This window comes from Ursus arctos, unplaced genomic scaffold (assembly GCF_023065955.2).
Source record: "Ursus arctos isolate Adak ecotype North America unplaced genomic scaffold, UrsArc2.0 scaffold_10, whole genome shotgun sequence".
NCBI lineage: Eukaryota > Metazoa > Chordata > Mammalia > Carnivora > Ursidae > Ursus > Ursus arctos.
In genome coordinates this window covers 30,745,189-30,762,601 of record NW_026622764.1, presented here as the reverse complement: position 1 = coordinate 30,762,601, position 17,413 = coordinate 30,745,189, and the positions used below count along the sequence as shown (strand labels likewise).

General features: G+C 38.3%; 1 protein-coding gene across 3 annotated transcripts in view; it reads right to left on the bottom strand.

Annotated features, from left to right (window-relative positions):
- Positions 1-500: 500 nt before the first annotated feature.
- The window catches only part of TBC1D4 (TBC1 domain family member 4), a 182,270-nt gene continuing 165,357 nt past the window's right edge, over positions 501-17,413 (bottom strand). For all 3 annotated transcript variants that reach the window (XM_026493413.4, XM_044381872.3, XM_026493410.4), the window contains 5 exons: positions 15,292-15,536; positions 10,863-11,022; positions 7,928-8,097; positions 4,932-5,108; positions 501-2,843 (listed from right to left, as the gene is read on the bottom strand). In XM_026493413.4, coding sequence (XP_026349198.1) covers positions 2,610-2,843; positions 4,932-5,108; positions 7,928-8,097; positions 10,863-11,022; positions 15,292-15,536 — 986 coding nt within the window. In that variant the 3' untranslated portion in view covers positions 501-2,609. The remainder of the gene's footprint in view (positions 2,844-4,931; positions 5,109-7,927; positions 8,098-10,862; positions 11,023-15,291; positions 15,537-17,413) is intronic.

The following is a 17,413-nucleotide window of genomic DNA, read 5'->3' as shown; positions in this document are numbered from 1 at the left end:
AGTTTTAGTCCTAAAGTTAGCAAGATGATCCAACATCCTTGGATTGGATTATAAATATATTTGAGAATATTCTGAAGACATATAATATAAACACATTCACATCAAATCCATCAATAAGTATTCTTAATTATTTGGAAGCTAACCCAATTTTTTAAAAATTATATTTTCTTATCCTCCTTCTCTCCCTTGCTATCTATGAAGAGGCATAGAAAACAAAAGGAAGAGAATGCAAATCTGTCAGTGTGGTTGTCTTTTTTTTTTTTTTTTTTTTTCATATTCATCAGCAAAAGGCTCCACTGGGAAAGAAGTTGAAAATTGGTAACTGACAATGGACTTTCATAAATATTTCCATAAATTACCTTTGTTTTCTGATTATATTAAAAATAGTTATCATTGAAGCAATTCTAAGTAGCAATAATCCAGCCCATACAGATTTTGTAAAGAACTCTAACCAAGAACATCTTCTTTCCTGTTATAAACAAAAACCAATACACCAAGGAAACCGTAGCAATGTATTTATTGGAAATGAACTAGACGTTACATTAATTAGATGAAGATGTAACAATGCATGAGCATAACTGGTGCAACATTTAAAAAAATCACAAAAGAAAAAGAAAATTCAGTTTCAGAAGAAATACTGTATCCAAGACTTTAATCTCTGAACACTGTAACACAACTCATAACGCTGACTTTGAATATCCAGAATAAAATTTACTTGAAACTGAACTGAAAGGAAAAGTGTCTTTTCCCACCTTAAAGATTCTTTGGCTACCACCTGTATATCACACACATAAGGTAATTTTCATACCAGACAGTAACCAGATAATATCTGTCATATTCCTCGTAGGAAAAACCTCTCCTACAAATAGAGAAATTTGAGGGAATCCAAGCAATAAATCAGTTGGTAACCCCAACTTAATAGGGGACCTAGAATTCACATTTCCTAGAACTAGAAATTACATTAACTTTACCAATAAGACTTTATTAAAAAACTGCCTGGATTAGAGGGCATGCTGATTTGTAACAAGAATCATTATATTTATACTGAGTAATGGTGTAGAGGCAGGGGTTCAGATGTTTATCATTGGCTCTTCAAGGTTTTCCCAAACCTGGAGAGCTTTGCCCTTCTATCCTATAATACACTGTAGCTAGTGAATAAAAAACTCCCTCTGAAGAAAATTATCCCAAGTAATCCATCTGTAATAAGTACTGCAAAAAGCAGTGATGATAAATATCATTTGGAAAGGCAAAAATGCTGCATCAGCTTTCAGAGGCACTATCATAGAATCATCTCTGAAATGGAGAACTGCATGTGTACTCTGAAAATTACTTTCCTTCCATATACCCAGCATGCATGAATGTCCTCTGCTAAGCCATAGGCTGAGGAAGCTGGGAGTTCAAACACAGAAGTAGGTCTTAGAAGGGCTTGGTGCCACTTTCCACTTCTCTCCAATGGATGTCAACAGTTTATTCTTAAACATTTCACAGTTCTCACCAACTTTCACATACAAGGGAAAGATGATTCAGAGCTTATTAGATTCGGTCAATTGGCAAAAAAAAAAAAAAAAAAAAAGTGTCTCAACACAGCATATTATCTTTAGAAAACCAATCATAATTTCCTTATTTTTCATTTAAGGTAGAGAGAACTAAATTAGGAGCTCCTGTAGGTAGGAAAATGACAAATCCTTGTCACCAACTACGGCACCAAGTAAAAAGGAGTCCATTCATGACTGTAAGGAGTAATTTAAATAAAAAGTAGAAAGTTGATCTAGACAATTTAGGTCCTAAATTAAATTGTGGAGGCCTGATATTTTTAGTTTGAGTAACAATGCTGGTCTAATCTGCTGGGAAATTACTAACATTTTTTTTCACCCTGAGCTGGGTGGGTAGACTCCACTATCACGTCTTGCTTTCTCCTTACGCATGTCCAAAGTAATGCCTAACCTGACTCAAAATGCATGTAGACACAACATGCTAGTTGGCACAAAGCGAGGGGCGGGGAGGGAGGAAGGCCCCCACCTTCCTGAAAAACCCATAGGAGCGTGATTGGCAATCAGTCATTTTCCTCAGATATACATAATGTCAGTAGATTTTAAGACAGATATACATAAAGTTACACAAATGTTTCTACCTCTCCACCATTGAGTGAAACATGCTGTTCTTTGGAGAAAAAAATACATTCATTTTTTTCAAGTATATTTCAATATACAAAGATGCTCTAGCTTTGTTTCACTACAAAGACAAAATGATTTCACCTATGTCCAAGGGGAATTTCATTTTAACTTCCCTTTGGTGTGGATTTCATGAAGTTTTGATTTAAAAAATTACTCTAAATATACATCTAATCCTTTGATCTGAAAGCGTGAACTCTTTACGTCCATTTTATTTCTATGTACATAGTCAACAACAAAAAACCAGTCTACATATGTACAATGGCTTAGGATTGGCGTGCTCTAATGAGAGTGAGGTCCACCCTCTAGCACTAGGGCTCAGCACCAGACTCCAGCGGTTCCGTCAGCTCCGGTGTCCAGCGTTGGGCCAGCAGCACGCAGACACTTCCCTTCTTCACCATCCTAAGAGCACGTTCCGCTGACGTGGCGCTTCTTCAATTATGGCTTGTTTCCTGTCTTGGCTTTGTTGTTAGGGTTGCAGTTGAGGTCTCTTAGCAATGATTCGCAATTGGCGAGCGCATCGGCTGGCAGCAGCTTCCGGATTTGATCCACTGTCTTTTGATAAGCCATTTTCTCTTGTTCCAGCGTCCGGATTAAAGACTTCATTTTGGTCTCTCTGGTCAGAAGGTTTTCCAGATTGGATTCCAAGGTCTGGATTTTAGCATGAGCTATCTGTTTGGGGGAAAGAAAAACAAATGCAAATTCCTCCAGCCAAAAAATCTGAAGACTCTGGTTCCTCATCAGAACAGCAGCCAGACCTTACAGATATTAACCCATCATATCATATTACTTAATAAAATAGTATGTGAAGCAAATACTTCGAAACTCTCTGTGACATGGAGATTTCGCAGTTTCTCAAAAATACAAATGTAGTACTGACAAAGAACATCTCATTTCAGTGAATACAACAAAAATGCACTATTAAATCAGCATCCCACCATGGTGGGGGCCTCACTGTATTCCCCTGGAGTGAGTGGGATCTGGCTGAAGGAGAAACAGGAGAATTCTGACGCTGCCCGGAGGTGCTGAAAGAGGCTTTCCACTCTCTGACTAGAAATACAGGATTTTCTAAACACATACTTGGGATCCTATCAGTTTCAGTGGGTGTCAGGGGTTCCCACATAACTTGGGAACCAAGACGTGATAATGACATTTAACCATCAATGAAAAAGTCTATAACTATTAATAAAAGTCATTATAATATAAAGCAGGTGCAAACCCACTTTCCCTAATAGGGAAGGGCTCAATTAATCACCATCGAAGCATCAACTGTTTTTCTTTTTGAAAATAGTGTTGCTCTTTGAATAGGCATACAGTTTTCTGTGGACAGGAGCTAATATAAGATGAAATGAAGTAAGTCAGTGTTCCTATCCTTGGGGAGCAATTACTCTGGAGAGTAGAAACCCTTGTTTCTAAGCCTTTGTCTCCTAGCCATTCCTGTCAGGGGACTCACCACACAGAAGCAGAGTTTTAGTATTCTCTAGTTTGGGAACAGGTGTCATGTTGGGAAGTGGGGGGTAGATAAAAACCAAGTAGCCATTAGGCACTTAAGCTCCAACTCAGAACTCATCTCCCCCACCTCCCAGAAGGTCCCCTTTCTTTCTTTTTTTTTTTTTTTTTTTTAAAGATTTTATTTATTTATTCGACAGAGATAGAGATAGCCAACGAGAGAGGAAACACAAGCAGGGGGAGTGGGAGAGGAAGAAGCAGACTCATAGCGGAGGAGCCTGATGTGGGGCTCGATCCCATAACGCCGGGATCACGCCCTGAGCCGAAGGCAGACGCTTAACCGCTGTGCCACCCAGGCGCCCCAGAAGGTCCCCTTTCTAACATCCCCTCCACTGATCACTCTTAAGCCCTGCCCCTCTGGGTCTGGATACACAGCTGACATCATACAAGTTGCAGATGTGGAATATTAGTTTAGACTAACTTGCTTATTGAATCTGTAAATGTGCATTTATAAATAAATACATAGTATTTTATATTCCCAAGTAATTGTAAACTCCTGATGGCAGGGACTATGTGTTACATGTTTTCAGTTGATTCTCTCAAAAATGCCTCCTTTTCTTTCCATTTCAGTGAGTTTTACTCTAGACAATTCTTACTGTCCCCAGATTTCTGCAAGTGATTTCTAGCTAGTCTCTATACCTTCTCTCCCCATGCGAATCTGTACTCATCAATGTTTTCAGATTGTTCTTTCTAAAGTACAGCTTAAAAGCTGTGAGAGATTTTCCTCTCAAAAGGATTAAAGCCATGCTCTTCTGCTTGACACTGAAAGTTATCAGTAGTTTCACCTCCATCACATTTATCACACCTTTCCCCAACAAACATCTTAAACTGACCCCAAGCGTCCTCTGCTGCTCTGCCCCATCTTCCTTATTTATACCAACCCCCCACTCTTTTCTCCCACCGGTCCCTCAGAGTCCAGCTAAAGCCCCAAGTCCCCCAGAGCTTTCCCAATTTCCCATATTCACCCCTCCGCCCTTGAACTTAGCCAAATACGTGTTAACACCCTCCAGGTATTTAACCAGATTCTGCTTTGAATTGCCATTTAATATTTTGTGAGCGTACATTTTCTCTCCCAGGTGATATTTAGGTTGATATGTGCATTTGTAGCCCCCAGAACACTTGCACACAGTCTGACCCACAGACCCTGTCGGCAATGGTTCAATCCGCATCACATCTCTATCATTCTTGGTATAGTTCTGTGCATTCAGGAGGCAGTCAAGTGCTTTTTTGAGCAAATCTTTATCTCTTTACCTGTAACTTTTCTAGGAGATCCATGTTTTGTCTTTTCAGTTGGCTGTTGGCCCTCTCCAGCTTCTCCATAGGTTCAGTATCCTCACAGGCATATGATGATTCCTGAAGCTCGTCCTGTAGCACATGATACTCCACCTCATAGGCATGTAACTGTTTAGAAATATCCATCTCAAAAACCTGCCGTGAAAACACCATGGGTTAGTCTGGCCTTTAGTATGTATACCAAAATACAGCCTGTGTATCTGGTGTGCTTCGTATCGATTTCCAAATACTAATGAGGAATGGTATGGCATATCAAAAGGAAGAATAACAGCTATGACTGTCTATATATGGACAAATAGATTATTTCTACACAATGGAAACATTCTTGTAATGAGGCCAAGACACTAGAACAAGTTAATGCTCAAGGGTATTTTGCAACCAAAATATACATAATCTGCTAACTCTCTAACAATGTAGCATACCAGATAAATAACAGTAGTTACTGAGTAATTCTTAACCTATGTTAGAGATAATCTTGCTGATTAGCAAGCAAAATTGCATAGGGTATTTCTATAGTAAAGAGACCAAAAACACGTCTAATAATTTGTCAATAGGGCAGACAGGACTCATACTAAATATTTTCATCCATTTGCTAATCCACGTGGGCCTCTTAGGAGTAACATAGTCTACCACGCAGAGAATCTTCATAACTGCCTACCCTGCGCACTGTATAGAGCTGTAGGGATTAATCAGGGCTGCCTCTGCTCTCCCAAATTGCCACCAAGTAGGAAGACAATTTGCTTAGAAGTTAGTGGACAGGTAATGCCTCCTTAGTCTAAACTTGCAAGGGAAGAAGAGGCAGCAGCTGCCATTTAAGCAATAATGTCTACGCTAACACTATGGGGAGAAAAGAAACCACAAGCCTGACTACTACCATCATAGGTACTCAAATCTTAGAATTTAAATGAATTATCTAAAGAAGCTGGTCATCCCTCTCAAACAAGCATCACTTTTTCCCTACCTAGTTGGAAACCATGGACATAATGGACTGTGACCAACCATTAAAAATGATAGCATGGATCTATATTTATTGGCATGGAGAAATGTCCAGTACTCCATATATACTTCAATTAAAAAGCAGGTTACATAACAGCATGTATAATATGATTTCACTTAATATTTATATATAAGCAAAGAGATGTGTTTAGTATGTTTTCTTTCATTTTTATTTTTTCCTTTGTGCTTTTCTGCATTATTGGCATTTTTACAGTGACCGTATTTTAAATAAAGCTCATCAATGTCTCCTTTTATATCAACAATCCATGCCATATTAAATCAACTCTAATTATTAGCAAGATCTCTCATATCAAGTCCAAATCTACCTATAAATTCTATCCATTCATCCTAGCACAATAATCTCTAAAGCCACGTGATTCCCTCATTAATTTTAGAAGAGAGGTGATCTGACTTCAAATCAGATTGTCACTTCTCTACAAGCACAATCTCTGAATGCTTGCCAGTTCAAAAAGATATTTCTGAAGAATTAATAAACAAGTACATAGGTAAATAAAAACTACACTTTTCAGCTTACAGAGCATTTTAACAAAATGTGTTCATAGATGTTTACAGAATAATCTGCTTTTGACTTAAGATTCTATAAAAGAGACTTTTACATGTCATAGAATCAGAGTTCATGATATTGTGTGAATTACAGTGTTTGAAATTCTTCAACCTAATTGGTTAAATTTGCTCCTAAAAACAATATGAAAAAGTAACAGGATCATCATTGTTGTTCTCATTTTGTAAGGGAAGAAGCTGAGACTCAGAGAGCTTAAAACTTGCCCAAAGTCACACAGCTAAAAGGTAGCAAGGCAGCAGAACACGATGTCAAATTCCCTTTCTCTTGCTCTAAACTCTTTTATCTGCTATCCCAAGTGCCTCTAGGAAACTGGTAAATTTTATCAATACTCCTAAAGCCGTCATCGACGAATCTTAAGCTTGTTCATGTCATCCGAGCACCATCAACATATAACTACCACTTAACCGAGTCCCTATGAAGAGCCAGGGACTAGATACATGGTGTACTGATTATTCTCCATTTGTTTCCAAGCTCCGTTCTCTGCCCTCATCTATTCTGCTGGACCTGGGAAACAGACCCTTGTGACTTGCATCCCCCTTTCAGACCTCCTTTCTTGCTGGCTCTGGTTAGGTATGGCCCAAAAGAGCAGCCAGCAGGAGATCAGAAAGAGAAGGAGAAAGAGGCTGGTCTTTCTTCCTTGCTCCTTCCTTGCCTGGCTCACCAAGAGCACAAAACCCTCCAGAATCCCCTCCTGCACAGTTTTGGCACTCACTGGGCCTGGTAACATGATTAGATCTGTCTTCGTTACTAGTTCCTGGGCACTCGGATATCCACATTTGGTTCTCTTAACCCTGCCCCAACCTCTATAAAAAGGCACCTTTGTTTGAATCATTGAAGATAAACTCTTCCCTGCACTTACGCCTCACAAAACCTCTCAGATCAGTACTGTCCTATTTAGAAGGGAGAATACTAGAGTTCAGAAGATTAGGGAGATGTGTACAAGCCCACCAACTAATAAAAGAGAACATTTTGCAAACCCAATACTGTCTAATTCCAAAGCCTAGGCTCTTGCCACGTGTACTCCTTATGTATTTTAAGACAGAGTATCGCCAAAGATAAGTGGGTCTCATTTTTTTTTTTAATTTTATTAGGTCTTGCTAACTCTGTCAGCTCTGCCTTTAGTCTTAGCACTGGTCTAAATTGAAAGATTCACCAAACACTCCTTACATAGCACTGAACCACTTTTCCTGTGTACAGCCACACAGAAAATGTCACAATGTTGAAATTCCATGATAATCTCATTTCCAAATAAAATATATCTGATCAAATAAAAAAATCTATCAAACAAAACTCAGTCTTTATGCTAATGCATTTAATATATAGTGGAGAAACTGCTGAGTGACCTTACATCTTATTATTATCATTTTAATCATACCTGGGTGATAATTTTTTCCATTTCAGATATATTCATATCAGGTAGTGTGGTTTTAAGAAATTCGACAATACTTTCAAAGTTTTCACATTCCATTATAAGTGTCTCCTGGCTGCTCAGCAGACTGAGTGCAACCTTAAATATAACTTCAGTTCCCTGAAGAAAAATAATATCTAAAAAAAAGAGAGAGAGAGAGAGAGATACAATTTCATGATCAAAATTATGCATCCCCTATTGTAAAAAGTGTACTCTTTGTGCTAATGGCTTTTTGTGTTTCTTGTGATTGTTGTTGTTTTTAACTACTGCAGTGGAACATTGGAATATTCTGTAAAAGAATATGGTTGAGATCACCTAGATTTAAAAAAATAATAATATGGCTGAAACAAACAGATGTTTAAGTATTTTTCTTACTTATTTGGGAATCTCAGATTAGGCCAAAATAAAGAGAAAAAAAGGTTAATTATATAGCTGTTTGTCTATGTATTTATAATTTTTAGTGGCAAATTTAACGGAGACTAGGTAGACCTAAAGATGCTTATTCAACTGATACTTTGATTTTTCTTCACAAAGGGAATACGAAAACAAATCAACATAACCAATTAGTACTATTTAAACTCTCATTACAATAAAAAAATAAATGATCAAGTTAATACGCAATTAAACCTATATCAGAGCAGGAATTAAAAAAAACTTTAAAGGAAAAATGAAAAGCAATATATAACCTAAATCAGAAGTAAAAGAGAACAAAGGAAAAGCTACCCTGACTCTGATCTCCATTTCCTAACAAGTACAAACAGGCAATAGCTTTGAAAGTACCAAATATTTCTATATGAAAGTTTCAATCTTTGCCACTCTAGAATCAGTAATAAGCAACAGGGAGTCTTTAAAAGATAGGAAACTGTGAACTTCCGCTCATGCATCTTTCCCTTTCCCTAATTCAAAGAAAAGGACTGAGCAGCTACTGCAGAGCTGATGACATCAGTCATATTCTCATTGTAAAAAAATAGACTTGTGGGGGCGCCTGGGTGGCTCAGTCGTTAAGCATCTGCCTTTGGCTCAGGGCATGATCCCGGCGTTATGGGATCGAGCCCCGCATTGAGCCCCGCATCGGGCTCCTCCGCTGGAAGCCTGCTTCTTCCTCTCCCACTCCCCCTGCTTGTGTTCCCTCTCTCGCTGGCTGTCTCTCTCTCTCTCTGTCAAATAAATAAATCTTAAAAAAAAAAAAAAAAAGACTTGTGGAGGTTTGTTTCTTGAATTCTGATATCACACTCCCAAGCATAAGCCAAAGAGAGAAGCTTTCAAACATCGTTTTATCATTTTGATTTGATAAATTATTCTGAGAAGAAAAAAATATATATCCCAAGAAATATATATACATATATATATGTATATATATTTCTAATGAATGAAAGGATTTTAAAAGACCCAAGAATAGGAACCCAAACTCCACCCAAAAACTTAACTGAAGAGAACCAATCAAGTATTTCAATAAAGAAGAGAAATTTGGTGAACATTTGATTCTGCACATTTTGATTTTGCTCTTTTGCTGCACTTTGTCCACAGATTATATTACACTAATACGGTGTTTAACTTTTTAAACCAGAGCCCCCAATAAGAAAGACAAAATACATTGTAATCTGGTATATGTATACATATTACACACATATCTTCAAAACTGAAGCTTCTCCAAACATTTGTCCTTACTATTTGTTACACTCTGATATTTTCATTGTATTCCATTCTAGCTCATTTTTTCTAATGCTGGTAATGACCTACAATCGGGCCAATACTCACAATTTGACAAAAAGCTCCAATTTAGCAAAGGCACAGTTACAAATACTGACTATTTTCACCATGGATACCAGATAAGCAGGATGTAAAAACAGTGGGAGCCCTTTCTGAGGTCACTGAGGTCCTAAACATCTTTAAAAACAAACCTCTAGTGAAGAGTTCTTTTTTTAAAAAATTTTGTTTCTTAAATAATGGACTTAGATAAACCTAACTAAAGACTTGTGAATAGATTTAAGGACCCCCAAAGGGTGCATAAAGCATGTCATGGTCTATTCCTGGTGCCTAACATCATGATAAAGCAAGATGGGAACTCAGTAACTTGCCCCAGGCCTTACTGCCTGTGTTTAGTGGATTTTCCCTGAGCCACCCAGTCTTAAAGATTGGTGCCACCACTGCACTGGCATGCAAGGAGAGTCACTTAAGCAATAAAACAGGAATTTCAGTTATCCTATTAACAAAAGTCAGATTTTTAAAAAGTCATTAGAAATCACAATGATATAGGTACTTCCATTGACCCAAACAGAGAACATGTTTCTCTCTGTTTTGAATTAGTGTTGAAGGAGACAACGGGAAAACAAAAACAAAAACTGAGCTAAGAAGGATGTGTATAAAAATCTGGAAAATTGGGGCGCCTGGGTGGCACAGCAGTTAAGCGTCTGCCTTCGGCTCAGGGCGTGATCCCGGCGTTATGGGATCGAGCCCCACATCAGGCTCCTCCGCTATGAGCCTGCTTCTTCCTCTCCCACTCCCTCTGCTTGTGTTCCCTCTCTCGCTGTCTGTCTCTATCTCTGTCGAATAAATAAATAAAATATTTTTAAAAAAAATCTGGAAAATTATACACAGTAAGTCCTTAGTTTGGATTTTTAAAAAAGTGTCTTCTGATTTTGGGGTATAAGTGAAAATAAGAGCTCCATCACAGCTACTCAAATACAGGACCCGATTCTTCTTTCCCTTTTAATTTCAATTTCATTTAAGACCAATATGGTTTTAAATTACTCTCAGAATAGAGCCAGTCACATTTATTAAATTCCATTAGCAATTTGCTATTCAGTGTAACACACGATAAAATAATTGGGGCACCACATGGCGAGAAGAACATTCTTTGGAATAAATAACACTGTTCCATTGGATCATAGGCATCTCTTACCAAACACTCTGGCTACAAATCCTAGTGGAAATTGAGAGGCAAACAATGTGAGGAACCAGGGGGCAGCATAAAGACTGGGGCTGATTTCGTTTTCTTCAAGATGATTGTAGAGATCTCTGTGATAGTCATGAAGGAGCCTGGACAGCTGGTACATTTGAATCTAAAGTTAATTTGGAGAAGAAAAATAAAATATAATGCATTTATCTGTGCATAAAATACACTAACTTTAATTTTATTACCCTAATATTTAATAACAAATTCACATATATTCAATACATAAAAGTAGTAGTGTTTTATTTTTATTATATAAAAGTTGATATTGAAGTCCAAGTTCACTTAACTGAGGTCAGAAGGCAAGTCAAGGAGAGCCCGTCTAAGATGACTGAGCAAGTTTCTCTATCATGTGTGTTTTGGTATCACATATATACATGGAAATGATCATTTTCCCTCATGTAGGAAGGCATTGCTTTTGGAATTTAATCAGAATTTCCTGGCCTAGGACTCTCATGGAAGTTCCATTCTAATTTCAGACCAATTCCGGAAAAGCCTCCATTCAAAAGGATCTACCACATTTAGTTCAGAAGCAAAGCTTGTCTCTATTTGCTGGGCCTAGCATCTGATTTATGATGGAGCTCTGGCTTAGACCCACCAGGCAACTGGTGCTGCTAGGACTCTGTCTGGCTTAGAATGTTATGGAGCCAGAAGCTTGAGATAGGATTTTCAATATCCAAGGTATTCCAGCAGCATTTTTTTTTAATGACAAAGGAGATTAAAGCAAAAAAGTACAGTCTGAATATCTCTAGCATTAAAAGAAGAAATTATTTTATTTGGCTACAGCTTGATTATTGGTATTTCAAAAAAATAAACATTATAAAGGCAGCATATGGCAGCAAATAATAAATGAATTTGTGAATTGTGCTTTAATTTAAATTTTTATCCACACGATAACATACTGAGTAGTGTGGTTCCTTGATCAGTTCTATCAGTTTGACATTTTGGTGTGAAATATACACGATATTTTATTAAATCTAGCACAACTTACTTCCCTAGAAAATATCATCAAAATATCACCCTTAAATAGTTAGCTTTACAAAATGCATTAAAATAACCAATTATATTGTGAATTCAACTGTTGTTTCCAGAACACAAAACTAAAAATCAAAGTACAATGTATAAATATGGCAAATTATTTGCTTGATCTTTATCTGTAACACATGTCTGTGGAAACTAAGTTCCACACACACTGTAAAAGGAAAGAAAGAGCCACAGGAAGTCATAGCTATAAAACAAGAAGCTTACATTCAGTCAAACATAAAGGCTTAAAAGAATGTGATTATTATCTCAATCAGTCATGTTGAAAAATCATATATTTCCCTTAGGCCATTTACAATTTCGAAACTAGACATACTGGGCTCTATCAACAGAGGAATTAGTATTTTGGTAGCACAAAAATCAAAGAAGTCTAATTAGCAGAGTAAAGAGAAGCATATTGTCAAACACATTCTGTTCTTGTTCAGTGAGGATTGTGACACAGAAGGTATACTTAAATGTTGTTTTTTTTTTTAAGAAGCTTTTCCTTTTCTACATTCTAAACTAGTGGTTTAGAACATTTCTTCCATCAAGGTAGATTTACATTAAATCTCTTTAGAAAAAAGACAAATGAAAACACAATCCAATCTTCCTTCAAAGGAAACTTCAATGATAAAATGCCATCTGCTAAGACTAAGTAATTCTTCAGTTTTACAGTATAGATAACATGGCAAATCTTCTGATGAAAGAGGCAGAACCAGAGGAGGGAAATGTGGAAAGAGATGAGAGGGGTAGAGAAGACAGAGAAAAGGGGAGAGCAGAGACTTCACATAAAAGACACAATGCTTTTACACTCAACACAAAAAACAGCAGCCACAAAACATGAGGAGACAAAGTTAAAAGAGACCTCAAACCCCTCATGTCACACATAAGGGAACCGAGGCCAAGACCCAGCAGTGCCCAAGCTCACACCACGCAGGTGATCGGAAATCCCATCAAGTGATCCAAGCCCACTGCTGCTTCCACTTCTGAAAGTCATACTGATTGGATAAAAAACACCTTCTGCTCCTGAAAGTGGAAAAGTGTTATACCTCACTTTACAGAGAAAAAACCTCTATCCTCCTAGAACAAGGTCCCCAATCTTGCAGCCTCAACAAATGCTGCCAAAGATGAAAACAACTTCACTGTCATTATTATAGATACAAAATATTTCTTGGTAGATGCAAGCCATGTAAATGTATTTATCCAATTTACATGAGTTTTTATGATATCAAATTGATGAATTTTTAAATTGAAAAATCACTGCATTTTGGGGCACCTGGATGGCTCAGTCGGTTAAGCATCTGCCTTCACTCAGGTCGTGATCTCAGGGTCCTGGGATCAAGCCCCTTGTAGGGCTCCCTGCTCATTGGGGAGTCTGCTTCTCCCTCTCACTCTCCTCTATGCTCTTTCTCTTTCTATCTCTCTCAAATAAATAAATAAAATCTTAAGAAAAAAAGAAAAATCACTGCATTTTTTGGGGCGCCTGGGTGGCTCAGTCATTAAGCGTCTGCCTTCAGCTCAGAGCGTGATCCTGGCGTTCTGGGATCGAGCCCCACATCAGGCTTCTCCGCTGGGAGCCTGCTTCTTCCTCTCCCACTCCCCCTGCTTGTGTTCCCTGTCTCGCTGGCTGTCTCTCTCTGTCAAATAAATAAATAAAATCTTAAAAAAAAAAAAAAATCACTGCATTTTTAAAGTGATACTTGCATCTGTCTTTCTATTCATGGACCTAAATCAAACACAACTCACAAGTACTTTCCATCTTTAAAATTTTTAATATTAGATATCAAATTTATTTCTGGAAATCAGACCTACTTAATTCCTTACAAGGACATCCAGTGCTTCCTATCCAACATGAGATATAGAAAAACTTCAGAAATAAAGTAAAAAATAAGGGGCGCCTGGGTGGCTCAGTCGGTTAAGCACCTGCCTTCAGCTCAGGTCAGGAACCCAGAGTCCTGGGATCGAGCCCCACATCGGGCTCCCTGAGCCTGGTTCTCCCTCTCCATCTGCCTGCTGCTCCCCCTGCTTGTGCGTGCTCTCTCTCTCTTTCTCTGTCAAATAAATAAATAAAATCTTAAAAAAAAAAAAAAAAGTAAAAAGTAAAACCTTCCATTGTCATTGACTTGTGGAATGTTAACAGACCTATGAATAGTCATCAACTAGGAATCAAATCACTGTATTTACGTATCCTGGTGATGACCCTTCATATGAACTCACACCTGAAAACCCAAAGCTGAGAGGAAAGCCCTACCTATTTCCCTAGCAAAAATTTCATCTTAAAGAGGAAAAATGGACCACTTCCTCTCCACTGCTTCTCAAGAAAATACCACTTACTGTAATATTCACAAGGTGAAAACCCAGTCCTTTTTTGTCTATAGATTGGTACCTAAAATATTAAATGTAAAAACTGATCCTTGGGAACCAGGGAAAAGAGTATATTTGAAAAGCATTTTTAAAATATTTTACTTCTTATCTACAGCATAATATTATGACTAACTGGGCATCTTGCCTACCCCATTTCAAAGGAGGCAAACTCTGACATTCCTCTCTTTAAAGTCTTATTTTATATTTTCACTACTACAAGTTTTACTTGAAAGTAGTTTACTTTACTGAAAAGTAGTGGCTATTTGTGATACCATATCTATAGATAAAATTTAAACAGCTTGTTAGAAACCAATACATTAAAAAAATGAGACTTTAAACTAGAAGGGAGAAATGTGTATACAGGGAGTCTGAAATAGGATGAAGATCACAGTGGCTGCGAATACCCTGCTGAAAATGGCTAAAACATGTTAATGGTGCCTCTGCAGTGCATGCTAAGAAAAGCAGACTGAAAAAAACCACTGACTTTGGACACCTTTTCCTCCAGAAGGTCCTATATCTGACATGAAGATAAAGGAGGGAGACATGGTAAGTTCAAGAGAACCATGACAGCTATCTGCCACTGCTGCATTCATGGTAAAAGGAAAAAACATTTTATTTTTAGATTTAAAAATAAGATTTATGATTCTTTTCAATTGACAGGTTGAGGAAAAGCGAATTAAGAGGACTTGATTCTTTCTCGATTGCCACCTGCAGACTTAGGGGAGACAGACTTGAGTACGCACCCACTAACTTTCTAGAATTGCTTATTTATTCACTTCAGGAACTTAATAGAAGAGTTTTTCTGCATACACACTGTCGTACACTTACAGGTTTAGCCAAAGAGCAAATCCCACACTAAAACAGTGAACTTAAAACACGCCTCCATATTTACACAAATTCCAAGACAATGGGTCCCAATTTCTTTCAGTCTTAACTGTGAGGTAGAAGAGGGCTGCTGCCACGATTCCTCGGAACAGCTTCCCGTGTGCCTCACCTGCAGCGACATCATGTCAGGTCTGTACTGCTTGCGGAAGCCCTGGTCATACATGAGGAACTTCAGCATTTCAAAGGCTTGCTCTTCGCTCATGTGCAGAAGCAGGACTCCAGCCACAAAGCTGATGCCCTGACAGTAACCCACTTCTTTGTCCAGCAGTGAGTAGGCTTTCAAGAGGTTAAAGAGTGAAAGCTGCCCTGCCCCAAGCTGTGCTGAAAAATAAGGGTGAGTAGGAAATGTCCTTCCTGCAGAGGAAGAGAAAAGAAATATTTTTGAGATATACTGATGCTTGGGAGACAAACGTGAGGTTGCAATTCAGTGATTTCCAGGGAGAAACAAACATTCTTTTCTGAACCAGTGAGAGTTGCTTGGAATACCCATCTAAGAGTCTCTCTCTTTAGCAAGCCCTCAATCCTACCTGCCTGACCACCCCTATCTGTACACATATGAAAGGGAAGCAAACATTTGATGCTAACAAGAACTTCTTTCTAGAAAACAGCAACAACAACACATTCACAAATCAAGGACATGTCCAGGAGAGACCCCAGGAAAATAGAACATAAAATCTATTCTGGCTATAAATCATGGCAAATTCTAAGTTCACATAAAGACCACCCTCAGGAAACCTGGGTGGCTCAGTCGGTTAAGCGTCCGACTCTTGATTTCAGCTCAAGTCATGATCTCAGGGCCATGAGATCGAGCCCTGCATCATGATGGGCTCTGCACTGAGCATGGAGCCGGCTTAAGATTCTCTCTCCTCCTCTCCCTCTGCACTGCACCCACCCCGGCCCCACTTGTGCGCTCGCGTGCTCTCTCTCTCTCTAAAAAAAAAGAAAAGAAAAGAAAAGAAAAGAAAAGAAAAGACCACTCTGACTGGAATCAGAATCTTATAAAAGGTCTCATATTATTTAAAAGGAAATCCCAGCAGACCATAAGCAGATTTAGTCCTGCTTTTCCTGTAACAGGACACTGGAGGGACTTTTTGAAGTTGTTTTGTTTTGTTTTTTGTTTTTTTTACATTCGGTCCATCTTTCAGGAAACGCTCCTTTTTTCAAATATCCTTTGTTCTCTTAAACCACCTCCATGAGCCATGTAGACCTCTTTTCTTTTTTCAATATATCAAAAAAGGGCAAGTAAAGCAAAGGGTCAAGCTGATTTCAAATAAATTCCCCTCTAAAAATTCACCTCGGAGCATAAAGTTACCATAGAGACAGCCCAGCAAGCAAACAAAAATCAGTCCTGGCTCACTGACAAGCCGGCACTGAGCACTGACACAAAGCCGTCTCCGTCACCGAAGCTGTGTACACCGGCACGGGGCTTTCCTTGGGCCGCGAAAACCAAGGGGCTATCAGCTTGCTTGCGAAATGACTACTCCTGTCAGTGAGAACTTGTAAGGATGCCAGATCTTTAAATGCTTTCCACCACATATGCTTAGAAGTGATCTTGTTTTGTTTTATTTTTTCCCCAGGAACTGATAAGATTAATTCTGCAGAGCAAGGGGAAGATAGGAGAAAATAAGAACACACTGAGGGACACAGATGGCTACAAGAAGAGTTAAATAAATGATTTTTTAAATTATCATTTTACTTCATTACTTAAAATTTTTGCTAAAGAAAACTACAAATGTTCTCTCTATCCAAGCATTAATTCTAGCTCCATCTTCCTCCTGACCAGCCTTCCCTTATAATCTGAGCTCTCCATCTCCTTCTCTTTATTAGGACATCTTGATTAGCCATAAGTGAGCCATCCCAATTTCTAGGCTGGTCATCAACTTTTAGTCACAGAACCAGAGATCTGCAGGCATCCATAGGGACTGCCCATTTAAATGAGAGGATTGAGACTCAGAGGCAGAGTAATCTGCCTAAAACCACAGTTTAGTGGTAGAATCAGACAAGAACTGAAGTCTTCAGTTTCTCTGTAAAATTCCCCTTTTCAAAAAATATTGACTCAAAAAATATTAACTGAGTTGGGTCCTTTCCCAACAAAAGCTGTTTATCATCCAAAGGGAACAGAGATCCAAACTAGGTTTTGGCCAGTGATTTTTATATGCCCTAATAAAAGGTGACCCCAAATATAAGGTGATCCCTTATTTTCTCAGATGGGCTCAAGTAACATATTTGGC